The 17,524-nt window shown below is 42.5% G+C and overlaps 1 protein-coding gene across 1 annotated transcript in view; it reads left to right on the top strand.

Moving 5' to 3' along the window:
- Nucleotides 1–17,090, top strand: part of MYRFL (myelin regulatory factor like) — a 77,883-nt gene extending 60,793 nt beyond the window's left edge. The window contains exons 20-25 of the mRNA XM_075004093.1: nt 6,004–6,066; nt 10,282–10,369; nt 10,620–10,694; nt 13,636–13,741; nt 16,663–16,737; nt 16,842–17,090. Of these exons, the coding sequence (XP_074860194.1) occupies nt 6,004–6,066; nt 10,282–10,369; nt 10,620–10,694; nt 13,636–13,741; nt 16,663–16,737; nt 16,842–16,928 (494 nt within the window). The 3' untranslated portion in view covers nt 16,929–17,090. The remainder of the gene's footprint in view (nt 1–6,003; nt 6,067–10,281; nt 10,370–10,619; nt 10,695–13,635; nt 13,742–16,662; nt 16,738–16,841) is intronic.
- The last annotated feature ends 434 nt before the right edge of the window (nt 17,091–17,524 follow it).

The raw sequence follows: 17,524 nt of genomic DNA, 5'->3' as shown, positions 1-17,524 counted from the left end.
CTAAATCCTTTCATAAGCGATCAGATACTTCTGACAACAAATTGACTGGATGTGGTGGAGAGTGTAGTAATTCGTGTTAAAAACTCATCAATCTGGTACAGTTCCAATGGGATATTTTCTCAGGCCTGGATAGTAATTTCACTGGCACCAAAGTGAAATAGAAAGTAATAAAAACAAAGAGCTTGCTCTCCAGGTTGAGTTTTCCAAGAGCTCTGTTTGAAAGATGGCCTTCTGAGACAGTGCACTGTACAACAAAGTAATACTTGTTACTAAAATAAATTTCATCATATTCTCTCTACTACATATATGCAATAAAAACTGGTAGCATAGGTAGCAACAGGAAGTGGCTTTTGGAAGCTGATCATACTGTAACATTAAATGAAGCCCTCACCTAGCAGAGGCTTAAGGCTTGATTTTCTCTTTACTTCCAGATCTTAAAATCATTGACTCTTAATCCCAACATTCATTCCCCTTTTGTTGACCTGAAGGATTGGGAGCTAACCTGCCAGGGCATGAATGTTTGCAATGACTGTAGTGGTGCAGTCCCCAGGGCCTGAGGCAAATGGTATGACTTTCACAATGTCAGCACAGGGCTAGTGCTGCATCTCATGCTGGCCCTGAGTGACCCACACAAACTCTTTACACTACTTCTCAGCGGAATTCAGCCAGGGCAAAAGAAGATTCTGCACTCTAAAGTAAGGAGAGTCTTGTATTTGTAATGATGTAACAGGAGTAGTCAGTATTGAAGTACAGGACCCAGCAGAGTGTGTCCTGGTAAAGAGGCATTGAAGTTGTCTAGGGTGGCCATTATCCTTGTTCAACCTTTATGGATGGGCTATGAAAATCTTGCAACTCAATGTACAATTTCAGTCGTGGTCAGAGGTGCTGACTCCATGGGTGTTCTCGTGCTGGAACACCCACAGGGAAAATTAGCGGATGCTAAAAATCCACTGGCAGCCAAGCCCCCCTGCCCACATCTCTCTCTGCCCCATACCCCTTGTCCACTGGTGGCCCCACTGACCAACTCCTCCTCTGCCCTCCCAGTGCTTCTGGAAGGCCATGAACAGCTGATCCACAATGTTCAGGAGGCTCTAGGAGGGTGAGGGAGGAACAGGTCAGGGCACATTAGGGGGAGGAGGCAGGAAGAGGCAGGGTGGGGATGGGGCAAAGTAAGGTGGAGCTTCGGGGAGGCAGGTAGAATAGGAGAGGAGCAGAGGTGGGAAGAGACAGGGCAAGGTGGGCTGGAGGGGGAGCAGGACCTGAGGCAGAGGAGGAGGGTTCAGCACCACCTGTCTAGAGGGGAACCCAGCACCTAAGGTGGAATTGACTGTGTAGTGTTTGTAATAGCAAGTGTTGTACTTTGTTTTCTAAGGCTGTCAGTAAACGGCAGTTAACTCACATGATTAACTCCGACAAATTAACTGGAGTAAAAACATTAATCTTGATCAATCACCATTTTAATCACACTGTTAAACAATAATAGAATTCTAATTTAAATTTATTATAAATATTTTGTATCTTTTTCTAGATTTTCAAATAGGTTAACTGAAATTACAACACTGAATACAAAATGTACAGTGCTCACTTATACTATTTTATTACAAATAATTTTCAATGCAAAAAAGAAAGTACAGTAGGACAACCTCCTATGTGAAAGTATTATTTACAAATATAAATTTTGTTTTATAGAATTGCATTCACAAATAAAACCATGTCAACTTTAGAGCCTACAGGATCACCCAATCATAACTCTTGCTCATCCAATTATTAAGGCAAACAAGGTAGTTTGCATTTACAGGAAATAATGCTGCTTGCTTCTTATTTAGTATCACCCCAATGTGAGAACAGGCATTTCCACAACATTTTTGTCACCAACATTGCAAAGCATTAATGTGTCAGATTTGCTGAACATTATCTTCTGCAAATGTAAACAAATGTGTTTGTCTTAGGAATTGGCTGAACAAGAAGTAGGACAGAGTGGATCTAAAATTGAAAGATTTAAAATTTTACACTTTTATTTTTGAGTGCAATTATGAAAAAAAATTCTACATTTGTAAGTTGCTCTTCCATGATTGTATGATAATACCTCTCTGAGGTGAACTGAAAAATACTATACTATTTCTTTTGTTTATTTTGTTTACAATGCAAATATTTGTAATAAAAATAAAATAAAAATAAAAATAGTTATAAAGTAAAAATAGTATAAAGTGAACACTGTGCACTCTGTGTCCTCTATTGTAATTGAAATCAGTAGGAAACACCCACAATATTTAAATAAGTGTTTTTCTACTACTGTTTTACAGTCTTAGTAAAACTGGGATTGACTTTTTATCTCTCTATTAATCAAGATTAATTTTAATCAGTTGACAGCCCTATTGTTTTCAAATCATTGCTGTTAGTGAGTAAACTGTGGGTCGTCTTATTCAAGCTGAACTAAGTCCTGTAAATGTCACATTGCGTTGCATTCAAATGACAACCCTGAATGATATGTATTATTCTGACCCTTGAATGAGCATCAAGTTTTCCTTAATTAAATACACTAATCTAATTTTAAAATGAGAGAATATGGGGAAAAAGAAAAAGCTGTCATCCCCATCTGGGTACCTTTCAAACTAAGTGAGGAGAGCACATTCCTACAGCAGGAAAAATAGATGCACAGAGCCGTACCTACTGCTGGAATCTCATGCTCTAAATAGCAATAAGTGTGGATCCAAGAGTGAAAATCTGTTCAGTACACAAGCTACTGAAATATCTCAAACCTGCAGCAAGTTTAATAGGGCCAAATGTGTGGGGTAATTAACAAGCAGCTTAATGTAGCTGTATCTGAGACAAATGAGAAGGAAGAGATTGTACAGACCAAAACTCTGAAAACTTAACATGGGGAAATAGTCAAACATTGCGTATTTTAAGGAGTCATTTCATCAGTCTAAGAAAATAGTCACTATAGGCTGCAGCTGTTTTCAAATCCAATGAAACTGAATGTAAAATCCAGAGGACATTTCATTAGGGCCTTTTCTTGATCCTCCGGTTCAGCCACACTTTGGGGGTTCCTGCAGCAGTGCATATGCTGCTCAGGGCGCGAGTATTTCTGGCACATACGATATCTATGCACATTTGCTTAAAATAAACATTTGTGCTAGGGAGGTTCAGTTTCTTGAAAGCTTGTGGACAGCAAAAGCAAAATGATGCCCTAGCAAGGCCAAAGCAATTAATAAAAAATGTCAGCAGATGTTCACAGTTTGTTTTATAAGATAGGTTGAAACTCTCTTGTCCAGAACCCTCAGGACCTGACTGATGCCAGATAAGGGAATTTGCTGGCCTAGCACATTACCAACACTTCCACTGATGACTGGGCTCTTTTGAAGACATTTAGGGATAAATTAGAGCTACATAACAGCACAGAACACTGAGAGCCAGGACTAGTGGCTGTAAACAAACTTTATGGGACCACAGGAAACTTGGCCACACCCATGATAAGTGGTTGTCCAACTAATTAAAGTCATGCCAGACCATGGATGTTGCCAGATGAGAAAGTTCAGGATTAGAGGGGTTCAACCTGCATTGGCTTCACCTGAGCTGAATGTGGTCTATCTTTCCGCATAGCATTTGCTCAAATATGGCTGTATTTCTTTATTGTCTCCAGCCTAGCAGCTGCTATAGCAAATCTATTCATGCTAATGATCCCTAAGAAGAGGAACCAACCTTATTTTTTAACAACATATTGTCATTACCTCTGTGCTTCCCTTTGCCCCAGCGAAAAAGGTCATCAGAGAGCTCACTGAGGGCAAAATGTGCAGTGCAATTTTCATTTGTGTCCCGTTAGTTTCCTTCAGCTGCTGTTGTCATACATGGATTCACAGCAATGTGCAGCATTAGATCACTGAGTCCTTCCTCAGGTCTGCATATAACTTGGGTCGAACACAGGAAAACTAGAAGACATTGGTCCCCAAACCCACGCTCTGCCCCCTCAATGAAATCTAACTTCAATAAATTTGTTTGTCATGATTTTGTGCATCATTCACAAATTAACTGAAAAGCCTAATGCTTCCTTTATCTTCCAGCTAAACAGTCTATGGCTAGAACTTTTCCAGTGTCCTAGCATATGTAGCACTGAGGCAGGGGCTGGGGTGCAGGAGGGGCCGTGGGCTCCAGGGAGGGACCAGAAATGAGGGCTTCAGCAAACAGGAGAGGGCACTGGCCTGAGGCAGTCTCTTGCTGAAGCTGCAGACTCTCAGGGTTGAGGGTGAGGAGTAGTGGTGTAAGAAGGGCTCTGGGCTGGGGCTGAGGGTTGGAGTGCAGGACAGGTGTGAGCTGACTTCTGGACGGAGTTAGGGATGTGAGGGGAGGGGGTTCTGATCTCGGACAAGGGATTGGGACATGGGAAGGAATGTGGGTTCCAGGAGGGGGCTCATGGATTGCGGGAGAGGACTGGGACATGATCACTTCCCTCAGGCAGCTCCCAGGAAGTGGCAACATGTCCTTCTGGTTCCTTGCATAGGGGAAGAGAAAGAGGCTCTGTATGCTGCCCCTACTCACAGACACTTCTCCCGCAGCTCCCATTGGCTGCAGTTCCTCACCAATGGGAGCTGTGAAGCCAACTCTTGGTTTGAGGCGGTGCATGGAGGCCCCAGGGCCACTAGGGTGGCCATTCCTGGTAGAAAAAACACAAACAACCTTGCCTTGCCCTGCCCCTTCCCAAGGCTACACCCCTTCTTTGAGGCATTGCTCCCACTCACTCCATCCCTTTCCCTCCATTGCTCTGTCTCCCTCCACTGTAACTCGCTTTCACCGGGCTGGGGTAGGGATTTGGGGTACAGGAAGAAGGTGCAGACATTGGGTGGGGGTAGGGCTGAGAGGTTCCAAACATGGGAGGGGACCCTGGGCTGGAGCAAAGGCAGGAGGGGGTGTGGAGTGTGGGCTCTGGGAGGGAGTTTGGGTGCAGGAGGGGGCTGAGGGCTTGGGTAGGGCTTGGGTGCTGGATCTGGATGAGAGGTGCTTACCTAGGGCAGCTCCTGGAAGCGACGGGCATGCCCAGCTCCTAGGCTGAGGGATGGCCAGGCAGCTCTCTGCCCCCGCCTGCAGACACTGTCTTCCCAGCTTCCACTGGCTGTAGTTCCCAGCCAATGGAGAGCTGTAGAGAAAGCACTTGGGGAAGGGACAGCACACAGAGACCCACTCACTACTTCTGTGCCTACGAGCCAAAGGAACATGCTGGTCACTTCTGGGAGCTACACAGAGCAGAGCAATGGTGCTGACCATTGCTGCCAGGGTCTCTTTCTGACTGTATGGTCCAGACACCTGGCAAACCTATCCACAATGCCCCATTCTGGCAGTTAAATCTGCGTAAGTGCTCCAGTTGAGGGTACACACTGCTGACACAAGGCACGTGGAGTGGAAATGTAAAATCAAGGAGATCACTGCAGTAGCTGTACGTTGGCATAAATTAGATCTTCTTAATTTTGAAGTGTGACCTCTGTCCCTGGCACACTACATCTTAGGTCAGTCCTTATCCTATATCTTATGTTCCTTAGATATTCCTGTTGCCTACTTTTATAGGGCCAGGTATCCACTGAGTCATTGCCATGCTAGCTGGGAGGGAATCCTTGCTAACTGCATCTTTATAGGCAGATGTATGCAGGTGCACTATGCTGGGAAGTGAATTAATACCTCCTTTTCCCCTAGTATAGGAGCCAAATACACTCCATGCTTACTGGGGCAAGCCCTTTGTGCTTGCTTATGTTTGACTTTATTTTCTTGTGTACTGTAGAGTTTCAAAAGCTCACTTGATTTTGCTGTCTACGTTCCCTTTCCTTTGTAACGCACCTTGGCCTGAATGCAGCTGGTTTGCATTTTAAATAACTCTGTCATTTGTGGTATGTGTGCCTTGATGATCTGCCATTTGAGATGGAACATGCTATCTGTCCTGTGATGAGGTTTTTCTGTCCATTTTTAACATTAGATTAGTTTTCACAGGGAGATCAGTAATATTGTCATCTCCCACAGGGAGCAAAAATAAAGCACTGAAAGAGAGAAGACTGATGGAAAAACCTGACCTTGGAATTGACTGTAAGTACTCCATTTAAAAGAAATATTTGAATACATTATTTAAAAAATAGATTACTTTTGTTTGAATTCCTGCTGGCCTGGTTTGGCAGAATTGCATTTATAGCTGCTTATTATAGGAAATTGGTCCTTGTGAATCTATTAGATGTTGATAGTCCACTGTAATTTTATTGTAGAATTAAATTGCATACAAAAGTTCTCGAGACTCTTCCAGATTTCCTGGAACTCCTTCTAATACTATCTTTACCTTATCTCTGGGTCTGACCTACGTAAAGGTTGGACTGCGTATGATGAACTCATCTCAGCTGAATTTCTCTTGCACTTGTTCTCTCTCTCTCCACTTACTGAAGCCAAGAGCGTGACTTCAAGTCAAATTAGTGAAAGATGTGTTACACACAGTTGTTTTCCCCTCTCCCCCCAATGTAAATGACTACCCGCAACAGACGCTTGACCCTGTGAGACACTGAGCACTCCATGCCCAATGCAGTAAAGAACTTAAGCCCCTGAATATGGTCATTTGCAGCAGAGGGACCCCTTGTTCCTAGAGTCAGGCTGAAGCGTACGTGAGCTGGGCTGCCTGCTGCTGGTTGCCCATCTCTTGTATGGAGTCCAACACTGGTGGAGACTAACTGGGCTTAGAAACAGTGGGAATGCTTGCAAGACTCCATGGTGCAGACAAGGATCTGGACTCTTCATTTAACTGAAGCTCCCTTTTAATGGTTGCCCAATGATCTCTGATCCCTTCTGGGTGAAGGAATCGCTGTGCTTGATGTGCAGAGTGGGGAGATAATAGGAGACCGCACTCAAGCATTCCTGAAGCATGAAGAGCATCAGGGGCTTGTGATGAGGTTAGATGGTATTTTGTTTCTAGCAATAGCTTGATTTAAACAGGAGTCAATGTGATCCCCTGAAGGAGGCACTGGCATTCCAGTCCAGAGGCCTGGTCTGCCCTGGACTAGCTATGGAACCTTGGCAAATCTCTCACCTCTCTGAGTCTGTCCCCTCCCATTCCCAGGACTCGTCTGTTTTAGTAGCAAGTTCTTTGGATGACACCAATCTTGTTCAACTTATTTGTCAATGATCTAGAGAAAGGGATAAGCAGTGAGGTGGCAAAGTTTGCACATGACACCAAACTGTTCAGGATAGTCAAAACCAAAGCAGACTGTGAAGAACTTCGAGAAGATCTCAGCAAACTGAGTGATTGGGCAGCAAAATGGCAAATGAAATTTAATGTGGGTAAGTGTAAGGTAATGCACATTGGGAAAAATAACCCCAATCATACATACAATATGATGGGGGCAAATTTAGCTACAACGGATCAGGAAAGGGATCTTGGAATTATAGTGGATAGTTCTCTGAAAACATCCACGCAGTGTGCAGCAGCAGTCAGTAAAGCAAATACAATGTTAGGCATAATTAAAAAAGGGATAGAAAATAAGACAAAGAATATCTTACTTCCCCTATATAAAACTATGGTACGCCCACATCTTTAGTACTGTGTGCAGATGTGGTCTCCTCACCTCAAAAAAGATATATTGGCGTTAGTAAAGGTTCAGAAAAGGGCAACTAAAATGATTAAGGGTTTGGAACGGGTCCCATATGAGGAGAGGCTAGAGAGACTGGGACTTTTCAGTCTGGAAAAAAGGAGACTGAGGGGCGATATGATAGAGGTATATAAAATCATGAATGGTGTGGAGAAAGTGAGTGCAGAAAAGTTATTTACTTGTTCCTATAATATAAGAACTAGAGGACACCAAATGAAATGAATGGGTAGCAGGTTCAAAACTAATAAAAGAAAGTTTTTGTTCACACAGCGCACAGTCAACCTGTGGAACTCCTTACCAGAGGACGCTGCGAAGGCCAGGACTCTAACAGAGTATAAAAAAGAGCTCGATACATATTTGAAGGTTAGGTCCATAGATGGCTATTAGCAAGAAGTAAGGTATGGTGCCTAGCCTTTTGTCGAAGGCGGGAGATGGATGGCAGGAAACAAATGGCTTGATCATTGTCGTTGGTTCACCTACTCTGGGGCACCTGGCATTGGCTACTGTCGGCAGACAGGATACTGGGCTAGATGGACCTTTGGTCTGACCTAGTATGGCCGTTCTTATGTTCTTATGTTTGGAGGTGCAAACAGTCTGTTGTATGTATAGCGCCTAATGCATTTGGGTCCCTGGTGTTTGCTGGGGCCTCCAGCACTGCTGTCATACCAACCATAATGAGGTAGTGTTGTTGTGAAGGGAGGGTTACTGCTTCACTAGTTCTCCAAAGCAAAATCATGGCCAATGTAAGTTACTTATGTCACCTATTGCCATCGTATCTCAGCACCTCACAATACTTAATTCTCATGACACCACTGTGAGCTAGGGAAGTGCTATTATTCTCATTTTACAGATGGGAAGCTGAGGCATGATGACACTAAATGGGAAACCCAGGGTCATACAGGAACCTGATGGTGGAGATGGGAATTGAGCCCACATTTCCCAAGTGTCAGGCTAATAGCCTAACTACTGCCTTTCCTCTCAGTCTGGTAACTTCTTTCCTTCCTTAACCTTTTTGGTGGCCACAACTGTGCTTGTGTTCCTTCTTCCACAGCCTGGCCAGCATGCACATTCCAGGATCCTCAGGCATCACCTCTCTTTGGTGGAGACTCCCAATCTGGGTATTTGCAGGCTGCACAGTTCCCTGCCTCTGCTGTACTACCTTAGCCCACACAGGCTGCCCAAACCAGCTTCTGTCCTTTTCTCCTGAGAGACAGTGAACAATGTAATTTCCACAGTTATACGTCACCCACGACTCTCTAAGCAAGCGCTTATTCTTATGGCAAAAGCATTACAAAGAGAACATATTTAAAAATTTAAAAGAACCCACACACGATAATAAGCTTGCCAGAGATCATTTCATGACTCCAACAAGGGCTCTGATTGGTGATTTAGGAGGTTTTTCTGTGATCACCAGTTCATAGGACCTTCCATCCAAGACTTAGCTCCCCTATGAGTTGGTGAGTGCTTCCTTTATTCATCTGGGACTTTAGAAGAGATTGTGAATAGATAATCAGCCAGACAAGCAGTTTTTCTTCTAAAGGCATGGCTCTGAAGGGGAGTCATTTGTAAACCCTCTCTTCTCAAGTACTTCCTAGGTGCCCCACTCAACCAAAATTTTGGACTTGTCTATTGTTTTAAAAGAGTTCTTGGAAGCACATAACACTTCCCAATGTTTACATTGGCCCTGTCTCCCCACTTTAAAAAAAGCTACATACTATCCCACAACAATACATATTGCTAATACAGTGATCTCCTAAGCTACTTTAACTTAATGAAGCAAAGTTTGTCCAGGATATTGCAAGTTATTATCATATCTGTTGCAGCTTCTGTGACCTGAATTTTGAAGTATGTTCAATGAATATGTCACTTTAATTTCATCTCAATTTCCTACTGTGTTGTCTGTTACCCCTAAAATTTGAAATTCAGATCCAGAATCTGAACCACGTTCAAACTTCCACAAAGTCTGGGGAGATGGGTTGACAAGGTATTTCAGTTCAACACACTCAATAGAGGAGGAAGAATCACAAAGCTGAGATCTGAATTTCTCAAAATCTCAGGAGCAAAAGGTAGAGATGGTATTGGTTTAGTGTTCTGGTTGTTCTAATTCTAGATTTTAGCTGATCTGTTTCTAGAACCACAGCTTAATTGGTATGTCAGTGTATATGTACCTGTGTTCTATCAAATAGGTTAAATGTAGAATCTGTTGCCTTTACAGAATGAAACGTTTTCTGCAGGGATTCTTAGGAAAAAAAAATCCATTCTGTTCAGAATCATTTCTTTAGGAAAAAACAATGATTTTCAGTTTAAGGGCTGACTTGTCTCACGCGTATCTGTGCACGAACAGCTCCCATTAGGGAGAACAAATATGCAGATTTGCTGCTTTATTACTTGCACTGCTTCAACAGCTCTACCTAAGATGCTCTGTCCTAGAAAATGTTTTAATATGAGGCGCTCATTATGTTGCACATGTGACTTTAGTTTTGATTTCCCCTTAACAGAAGAATGAGGATAAAGCTTATCAGCTGAAAGCGTCTCTTGCTGGTGAATTTAGACCTGTGGTAATTTCTACCATTGATAATAAGGGGCTGGGAACTACTGTGTTAACTGTGGCGTTATTACTTTCTTACCATGAGCTCCTGAAGTAATCCTGAAAAAATGTTCCCACTGTTTTTAGGGATTGAAACAACAATCAGTTCCATGCAGATTTTGGAAACACAACAAAAAATTGACCACCGCTATTGTCGTAAAGGTCTACAGTGCAGGTGTGTAAAGTATTTTGTTAACGTGATGAGGTATGTATGCCACTAAGATGGCATTGGTGTTTGCCTGTCCATTCACTTGTTTTGATAAAGAGCCAGTCAGTTTTTCAAAGCTAATTGCAAATATTATAGTTGAAATTAGATTTTTTTGATGTAATCTGTTAAATTTTTTCTTACTCCATATATACTTTTCATAGTCATGCCATAAACTCTTTGCTGTTAATATTGTCTCTTTGTTGTTGCCAACATTTAGGTCTGGAAATTACAGCTATGTTATTCCTGTTAACAAATACACACCCATCACTGTAAAACTCTCCTTGGAGATCAAGTAAGTACAATTAATGCAAGTGTGACTATAGAAAACATAATGAATTTGCTGCTGCCTGAATTTTTTTCTGCAGCCCAGATGAAACTCTTTCCTGTGCAGTGGGTCCAGGAGAAAGTCTAGACATAACTTAAGTCTTTGAAATAGCGCTGCAATGGGATGTCATGCATCAGGCTAGAGCCAACATTCTACAGAAGCTTGACTTTCATCCATTGAGGTAGACATTACAATGCAATAGTCTTAGGCCCCAAACCTGCAGATACTGAAACATATGTATAACTTTACTTACTGCCCATAAGCATTTGAAGGATTGTGGCTTTCATTATTGTGATTTTTAGACAGTTTTAATTAAGTGATGAGAAAATAGTCCCTGTTCTTACCTATGCCGTAGGGCAGAGCTAACCAGCATCAAAGCTCATAGTCAGCAAAGGCTTCTCATCTTGAACATAGGTTTAGTTCCTTTCCGTTTTCTGAGAAATAACCTGTTTTTCTGCACCTCTTCTCCTCTAGTGGAGGCTGATACCGGTCAGAACAGCTGTTGAATTGGGAATGATTAATTCTGCCTCATGACATTTCTTTACTGGTCTCTCAGAATTTTAAGGCAGAACTTCATGCAGCTAATGTAATATTCATTAAAGGCAATCTTCTGACTGCACATATCACCAGTCTTGCTTTTAAGATGAGAACAAACTTCACAGGACTCCTACTAAAGTGGCTGTGCATTATCTGAACCAGTAGAAACCTTTAGTTTAAGCATGTGCTTTATAAACAAATGTTGCGTGCATCGATATGAATGTATCATGTTTGTAGGTTCAGAAAATAGGATGCTGAATTTATTTTAGATATTCCAGGTGTGTTTTCAGGTTATTTTGCTATAAATGTGTTTTCATGCACTTTCACTTTAAAAAAAAAAAAAAAAGGCAAGCCTGAAATCCACAAGCAATCCACATTTAATTGTTTTTATTTATATTCAAATACTGTGCTTTCATTTCCTTAAATAAAACCAGGGGAAGCCATCGAGCACCATTGTAAGCTGTCCAGAGCACATTACATAGCACGTGTATTTTAGATGTGTACAATTGCTATGCTGAACAAACGTCTGTCTAAATCTGTAAAACCAGGCTTTTCAGGCAAGCTCTTTTCTTTCTCCCAGGAGACCACCACCTATATTTTCATGCCATCTTGTGGCTTCCATTTTTCTGATACCCAATGCCTCATCCAGCTTCTTCTGAGTGTTTAGCTTTTTCCTGCACTCAAGCCCTATCACAGCCACTCAGGTTGGCAGAACTGGAACAGACGACTATCTCTAGACATTATTGAAAGAAAAGTGGGCTAGAATCTTTTCTGCTGAAAGATTCTGGCTGAAACTGTCTCCCAGGGCCAACCTGTGACCTCGATCAGTATAAAGTGCAGGATTTGCTTGCTCCCTTCTTAATTGTGTGTTTGTGCACAGAGGGGTTGTGTTTGCAAACTTTCCTTATTTTTGGCTTGTCTCCCGTAAAGTTTTTTGTTTACATCTGTAATGGTGCCCAAAGGTTTCCAGGCACTGGGGAATGATAAGTGAAAGCCTCTAGTTATCATAAGTATGTTCACAGTGAAGGCTACAGTATATTCAAATCTCTCCAAAATTAAGAGTTCATAGATTCAAAGGTGAGACCTCAGGAGGGCATCGAATCCAGCTCCCGGCCCAAAGTAGAACCAACCCAAACTAAATCAGCCCAGCCAGGACTTTGTCAAGCTGGGCCTTAAAAATCTCTAGGGCTGGAGATTCTACCACCTCCCTAGGTAACACATTCCAGTGCTTCAACACCCTCGTAGTGAAATAGTTTTTCAGAATATTCAACCTAGACTTCACCCACTACAGCTTGAGACCATTGCTTCTTGTTTTGCCATCTGTCACCACCAAGAACAGCCTCTCTCCCTCCACTTTAGAACCCCCCTTCAAGTAGTCGAAGGCCGCTATCAAATTCCCCCTCACTCTTCTCTTCTGCAGACTAAATACTCCCAAATCCCTCAGCCTCTCCTTATAAGTCATGTGCTCCAACCCCCTAATCATTTTTGTTGCCTCCACTGGACCCTGTCCCAGGCACCCCCTTCCTTTCTGTAGTGGGGGGACCAGAAGTAGATGCAATATCCACTTCACCTCACCAGTGCCGAATAAAGTGGAACAATCACTTTTCTAGACTGAGTGTTGGAAATGTGTGTGTGTTTGGCTGGGCAGTTAGATGGGCTGCACCAAATCTTCAGAAGCAGATTCCTCGCCCGTCCCGAAAAAGATCCAGATCATAGTTAGCGTTTCTGAACCTCAGCAACTACCTCCTCTATTTGTAACAGCAACGGAGGGTCCTGTGGCACCTTACAGACTAACAGAAAAGTTTTGAGCATGAGCTTTCGTGAGCACAGACTCACTTCATCAGATGCTGGTGAGATCAGATGAAGTGAGTCTGTGCTCACGAAAGCTCATGCTCAAAACTTTTCTGTTAGTCTATAAGGTGCCACAGGACCCTTTGTTGCTGTTACAGATCCAGACTAACACGGCTACCCCTCCGATACTCCTCTATTTGGTCACTACCAGAGGCATTGCAGCTGCGGTGTGAATGGCAGCTTATGTGAACATGCATGCACTAGCTGCTGTCTTCTCACTCTCTCTCTACAGAACTGTGGTGTGGGCTGTAATGTGTGTGCATGCTCACAGCAGTGAGATGGGCAAGTGAAGCCTGTGCTGTGCCAAGTCCTTACTTCTCTCTGTAGCGCTCTGGCTGAAGGACAGCTAGCATTTCCACACAACATGCCATTCGCACCCACAGCTGCAAGGAAGACGTTGACTATATTTTAATTTTCTCCAGGGCATCTCTCAGTTTGGTTGTTTGTATTTCTGAGGGGGAGGAGTGATCGGTTAAAGAAGCCAAGTAGAACCTTGGATTCTTTTTCTTTTTTCTTGAAGCACGACAGAGCCACTGATCATCTTTCAGTGCAAAGTCACCCTTGGAAATATTTGTTCCCAGTCACGAAAGAGAAACAAAAGGGAGGCTTTCCCGGAAACCAGTCAGGTAATGCTTTTCTGACATGCAAAGCAAAAATGAAAGTTGAGGTAAGCCCAGGAATATATGTTCAATATCCCCATGAACTTGGTTCTCAGCGGTATTAAGCAAAGAAATAATTTGTAACTGGTCTAACCCACTGTCAAATAATTTGGCACTTCTTCAAGGCATCCCTGCAAGCATCTTTCTGAGACAACCCTGCTTCCCTAACTCACATGGTACTGTTGGTTTTAGTGAGGCATTTTGGGATGTCTTTAGGAAGTATATGTTATAGATGAGACGATAAAACTTTGAAAAGCTTAGCCATAACTCATGTATCTGCTGGACATCCCTCTCCAGTAAAGGAGATGGAGCTCTTTGGGTGCTAATTTTGTGAAGCTGGGGTGCTTACCTCCCTTGTCTGGTAGAAGACCATGCTGGGGTGATCAGAGCATGGAAATATATACTGGGAGCAGGGAACAAAAAAGCCCATCCTCAGGAACTCAAGAGTGTGGTGAGGTGGGCAATGAATGCAAAACAAGGAATCTCTAGGCTCAGTCCGTTCTGCACCTGTGGTGCTTGAAACAAACCAATGAAAAACAAAAATTAACGCCCTCAAATTATTTTGGTAAACACATTAAGCCGAATTCTTCTAGCAATTCAGTGGTGGAAATCCAGACTACAATTCAAATCGAATAGTTAGCCTGCATTTCTGCTGGTGTAAATGAGAGTGAACTTAACCCTTCATATGAATCACATTGCTGCTGCCTGTTGTGAAAACTAAACTAGTGATGCTTAAGGCTCTCATGGGCCTCTTGTGGGATGACTTTTTCCTTTCTTCATACCTCCTCTGTCCTCTGGAAACTCGCTCAGTTATAAATGCCTATTACATTGCCAGTTAGGTGCATGTACCTTCATAAGTTTCTGTGCTATAACTCACCACTAGTGCAGCTCAACTGTGGTAGGTACCTTTGGAGAAAGGCGTAACAGAATAGAATTTTAGAGTGTTTGCCTCCATGACCACATCCACGTTGATGAACCCTCACCCCCTGTCCATTCTCCTGCTTACCGTGCTAGTGAATTATGGATATAAGGTGAAATCCTGGTTCTACTGAAAGCAAAGGTAAAACTAACATTTAGTTCAGTGTGACCAGGATTTCACCTATAAGGCAATCTGGAGAGAAACTGAGTATGATTAAGTGAGAATTATTTTCATGTGTTCTCTTGGATGTCTTGAGGGCAACAGAAGTTGTCCCAAACATCTGAACTCTTCCCCACCATCTAAGCCAGCTGGAGATCTGATCCTGCAAGGTGCTGGGTATTCATGTCACATAAAGAGGTTAGTGCCCTGAATCCCTATTATCTTCAGTGAGAATTGTGGTGGCTCAATACCTTGCAGGAATGGGTTTTTGCGTGCTTGGAAGTGTGCCCGCTAGTTTGCCAAAAAGTGGGGCAGGGGAGGGGGCTGGGGGCGGGAAATGGGTGCTAGAAAATACTGGGGGAAAAAATCTAGGGCAAATCTGTATGTAAAGAACACGGAGGAATCATGTGTGGCTCATTGTACAGCTGATTTTAGCCTGTGAAACCTCCATGCTCTTCACACCCTGAGTTCTTCAGTGGTGTTAAAGTAGGACTTGGTGCTGTGATTATTGTCTGGAGCCTCGTCTTTCTCCTCCTGCCCAAGATGATTTTCAAAAGTCATTGAAAAGATGTAGGTTGCTGTGACCTATGGCAAGATCATCAGGCACAAGCGAATTAAGGTCCTCTGACCTTCAACTGTAATTTCAGCAATCTCTGAGTCAAAGCCAGAGAGTCTCCATATCTGCCCATGTCAGGATGTCACTGAGACTGATGACCAACAAAGCTAGTCAAGCTTGGCGTGTCAGCTTGAAATTCACATCAACGTACTAAAGCTAGTGAGTTTGAGCCATAAGGAAGAAACTGCTCCCCGCAGCAGTAACAGTGACTCATCAAAGGTTGGCCTGAGCCAGAATAAAAGTACTCCTCCTCAAAGTATTTGTTTTCAAGCGTATATTTCTGAGGGTAGCCAGATTTATTCCCCAGTGCTTAGTAGGCCAGCCATCAGTAGAATGATTTCTGCCTGACATGTATAATGTGCATAATACCTCCTGCACATGGGTGAGAGAGAGACCTTATTGATATTTGTAATGTCTGCTAGATCCTTGAAAGAAAGATAGCATGTGAGTGCCAATCAGATCATTTCCAGCAAGAATAATGTAATAAATTGTCCCTATGCAATCTCTGGTAAAAGTGTGAGAGCCGAAATACATGACTTGCATATGTACGTGGTGCAATGTTAGATCACAGCTCAATCCAAATCTTGCTTGTATACACAGAGGTGAAAGTAAGGGGGTATACCCCAGTGTACAGCCCCAGCAGGAACTGCAGCAGCAGCCAGTAGGGTGCTATTTAAAGAGCTGGCAGGGACCTGGGATGTGATAGGACAGTACCTGTAATAAATTTACAGGTACTTTCTGTCCTGTGTGCACATTTTCTTGCAAGAGTCATGGAGAGAAGAACACTGCCTTACACCCAGGATATTAGTCATAATGTGGCTTGTTAATCAGTTAAATCATGTTTATTGCTATTGCACTTTAAACTTTGCAGAGCTCTTTAGCGCATGTGGAACAATCTTAACCTTCTAAAGGAGCCTAGAGGGAGCTCAGTTATTTATGAGTGTGCTGGGGACCAGATGTCTGTCCATTCCTCTTCTGAGCTGATTGGAACAAAACCCATGCAGAACATTTAAAGTCAGCACTTTGCTTTTGTATTTAAAGTGTGCTGAATTCTCTCACTGTCCCTATCGACTCTTGTTATCAGAATGATTCATCTGGCATTTGGCAGTGAATGCTTTCACAGCCCATCCTTCTCTATAACTGAATGTAAAATGAGGTTATCAAGTTTATCACTTTCTGTAATTTGTTATCTAGGGACGTCAGCATATTTGGATTCTCCCTGTGACTTGGTGGTATGACAGTGCATACTATTTCCGTGTAGCTGCACCGGTAAGCCACCTTCAGATGGGAAGGAGGCCAAAAGGGGGGTGGTGGGGGAAACCTTATAGGTATGATTAGTTTCAACATTAATCTCCTTTATTTTTCTCTTGCAGGATCTTGCAGACTGTTCTACAGATCCAAATTATGCTGGGATATTTTTTACTGACTACTACTTCTACTTCTATAGACAGTGTAACTAAAATATTCCTGATCATTCTGTTTATTGGGGGCCGGGGAGATAAAACTCATGGTACTGAAAAGACTATTGTCTTAGTAAAAGTTTCCAAATGAAATGTGATTTACAGAACGTTTCCGAGTTTTTGTGTAAGAACGAACTTTTAGAGAGCAAAATAAATATTTGACTGTAATCCAGGCTCTGCATGTCTAGTCATTATTTATAAAAGCAAATGATTTTTGAAAATCAGTGGGAGTCTTTGATGTGTAGATATTAGTTCTACTGCTCTTAGCAATGCCATAAGATATAGTAGATGGAGAAAAAAATAGTAGACAGTTCAGAAGACTTTGAGATAATAAAAATATCAGTTGCTGTGGAGACTTGTTTTTGTCCTACAAGAATCAGCCTTCCAAAAACTGTGTGCCTCCTTCCTTATAGTGTCTATGATTTCCACAAAAGAAAACTTTGTTATAGTGGATGCTGCAAAGATGCAAAATGTCATTGATGTCATAATGACAAATTTAGGAAATCATCAGTTAAACCCTCATTCCACAGTGTATATAATTATTTCTGTGTCATATGGGCCAGTACACACTTGCTATCATCACACTTGGCAACAAA

The sequence above is a fragment of the Carettochelys insculpta genome, chromosome 1 (genome assembly GCF_033958435.1).
Source record: "Carettochelys insculpta isolate YL-2023 chromosome 1, ASM3395843v1, whole genome shotgun sequence".
NCBI lineage: Eukaryota > Metazoa > Chordata > Testudines > Carettochelyidae > Carettochelys > Carettochelys insculpta.
Note: the sequence above shows the minus strand (reverse complement) of the source record. Positions and strands in the feature narration are given on the sequence as shown.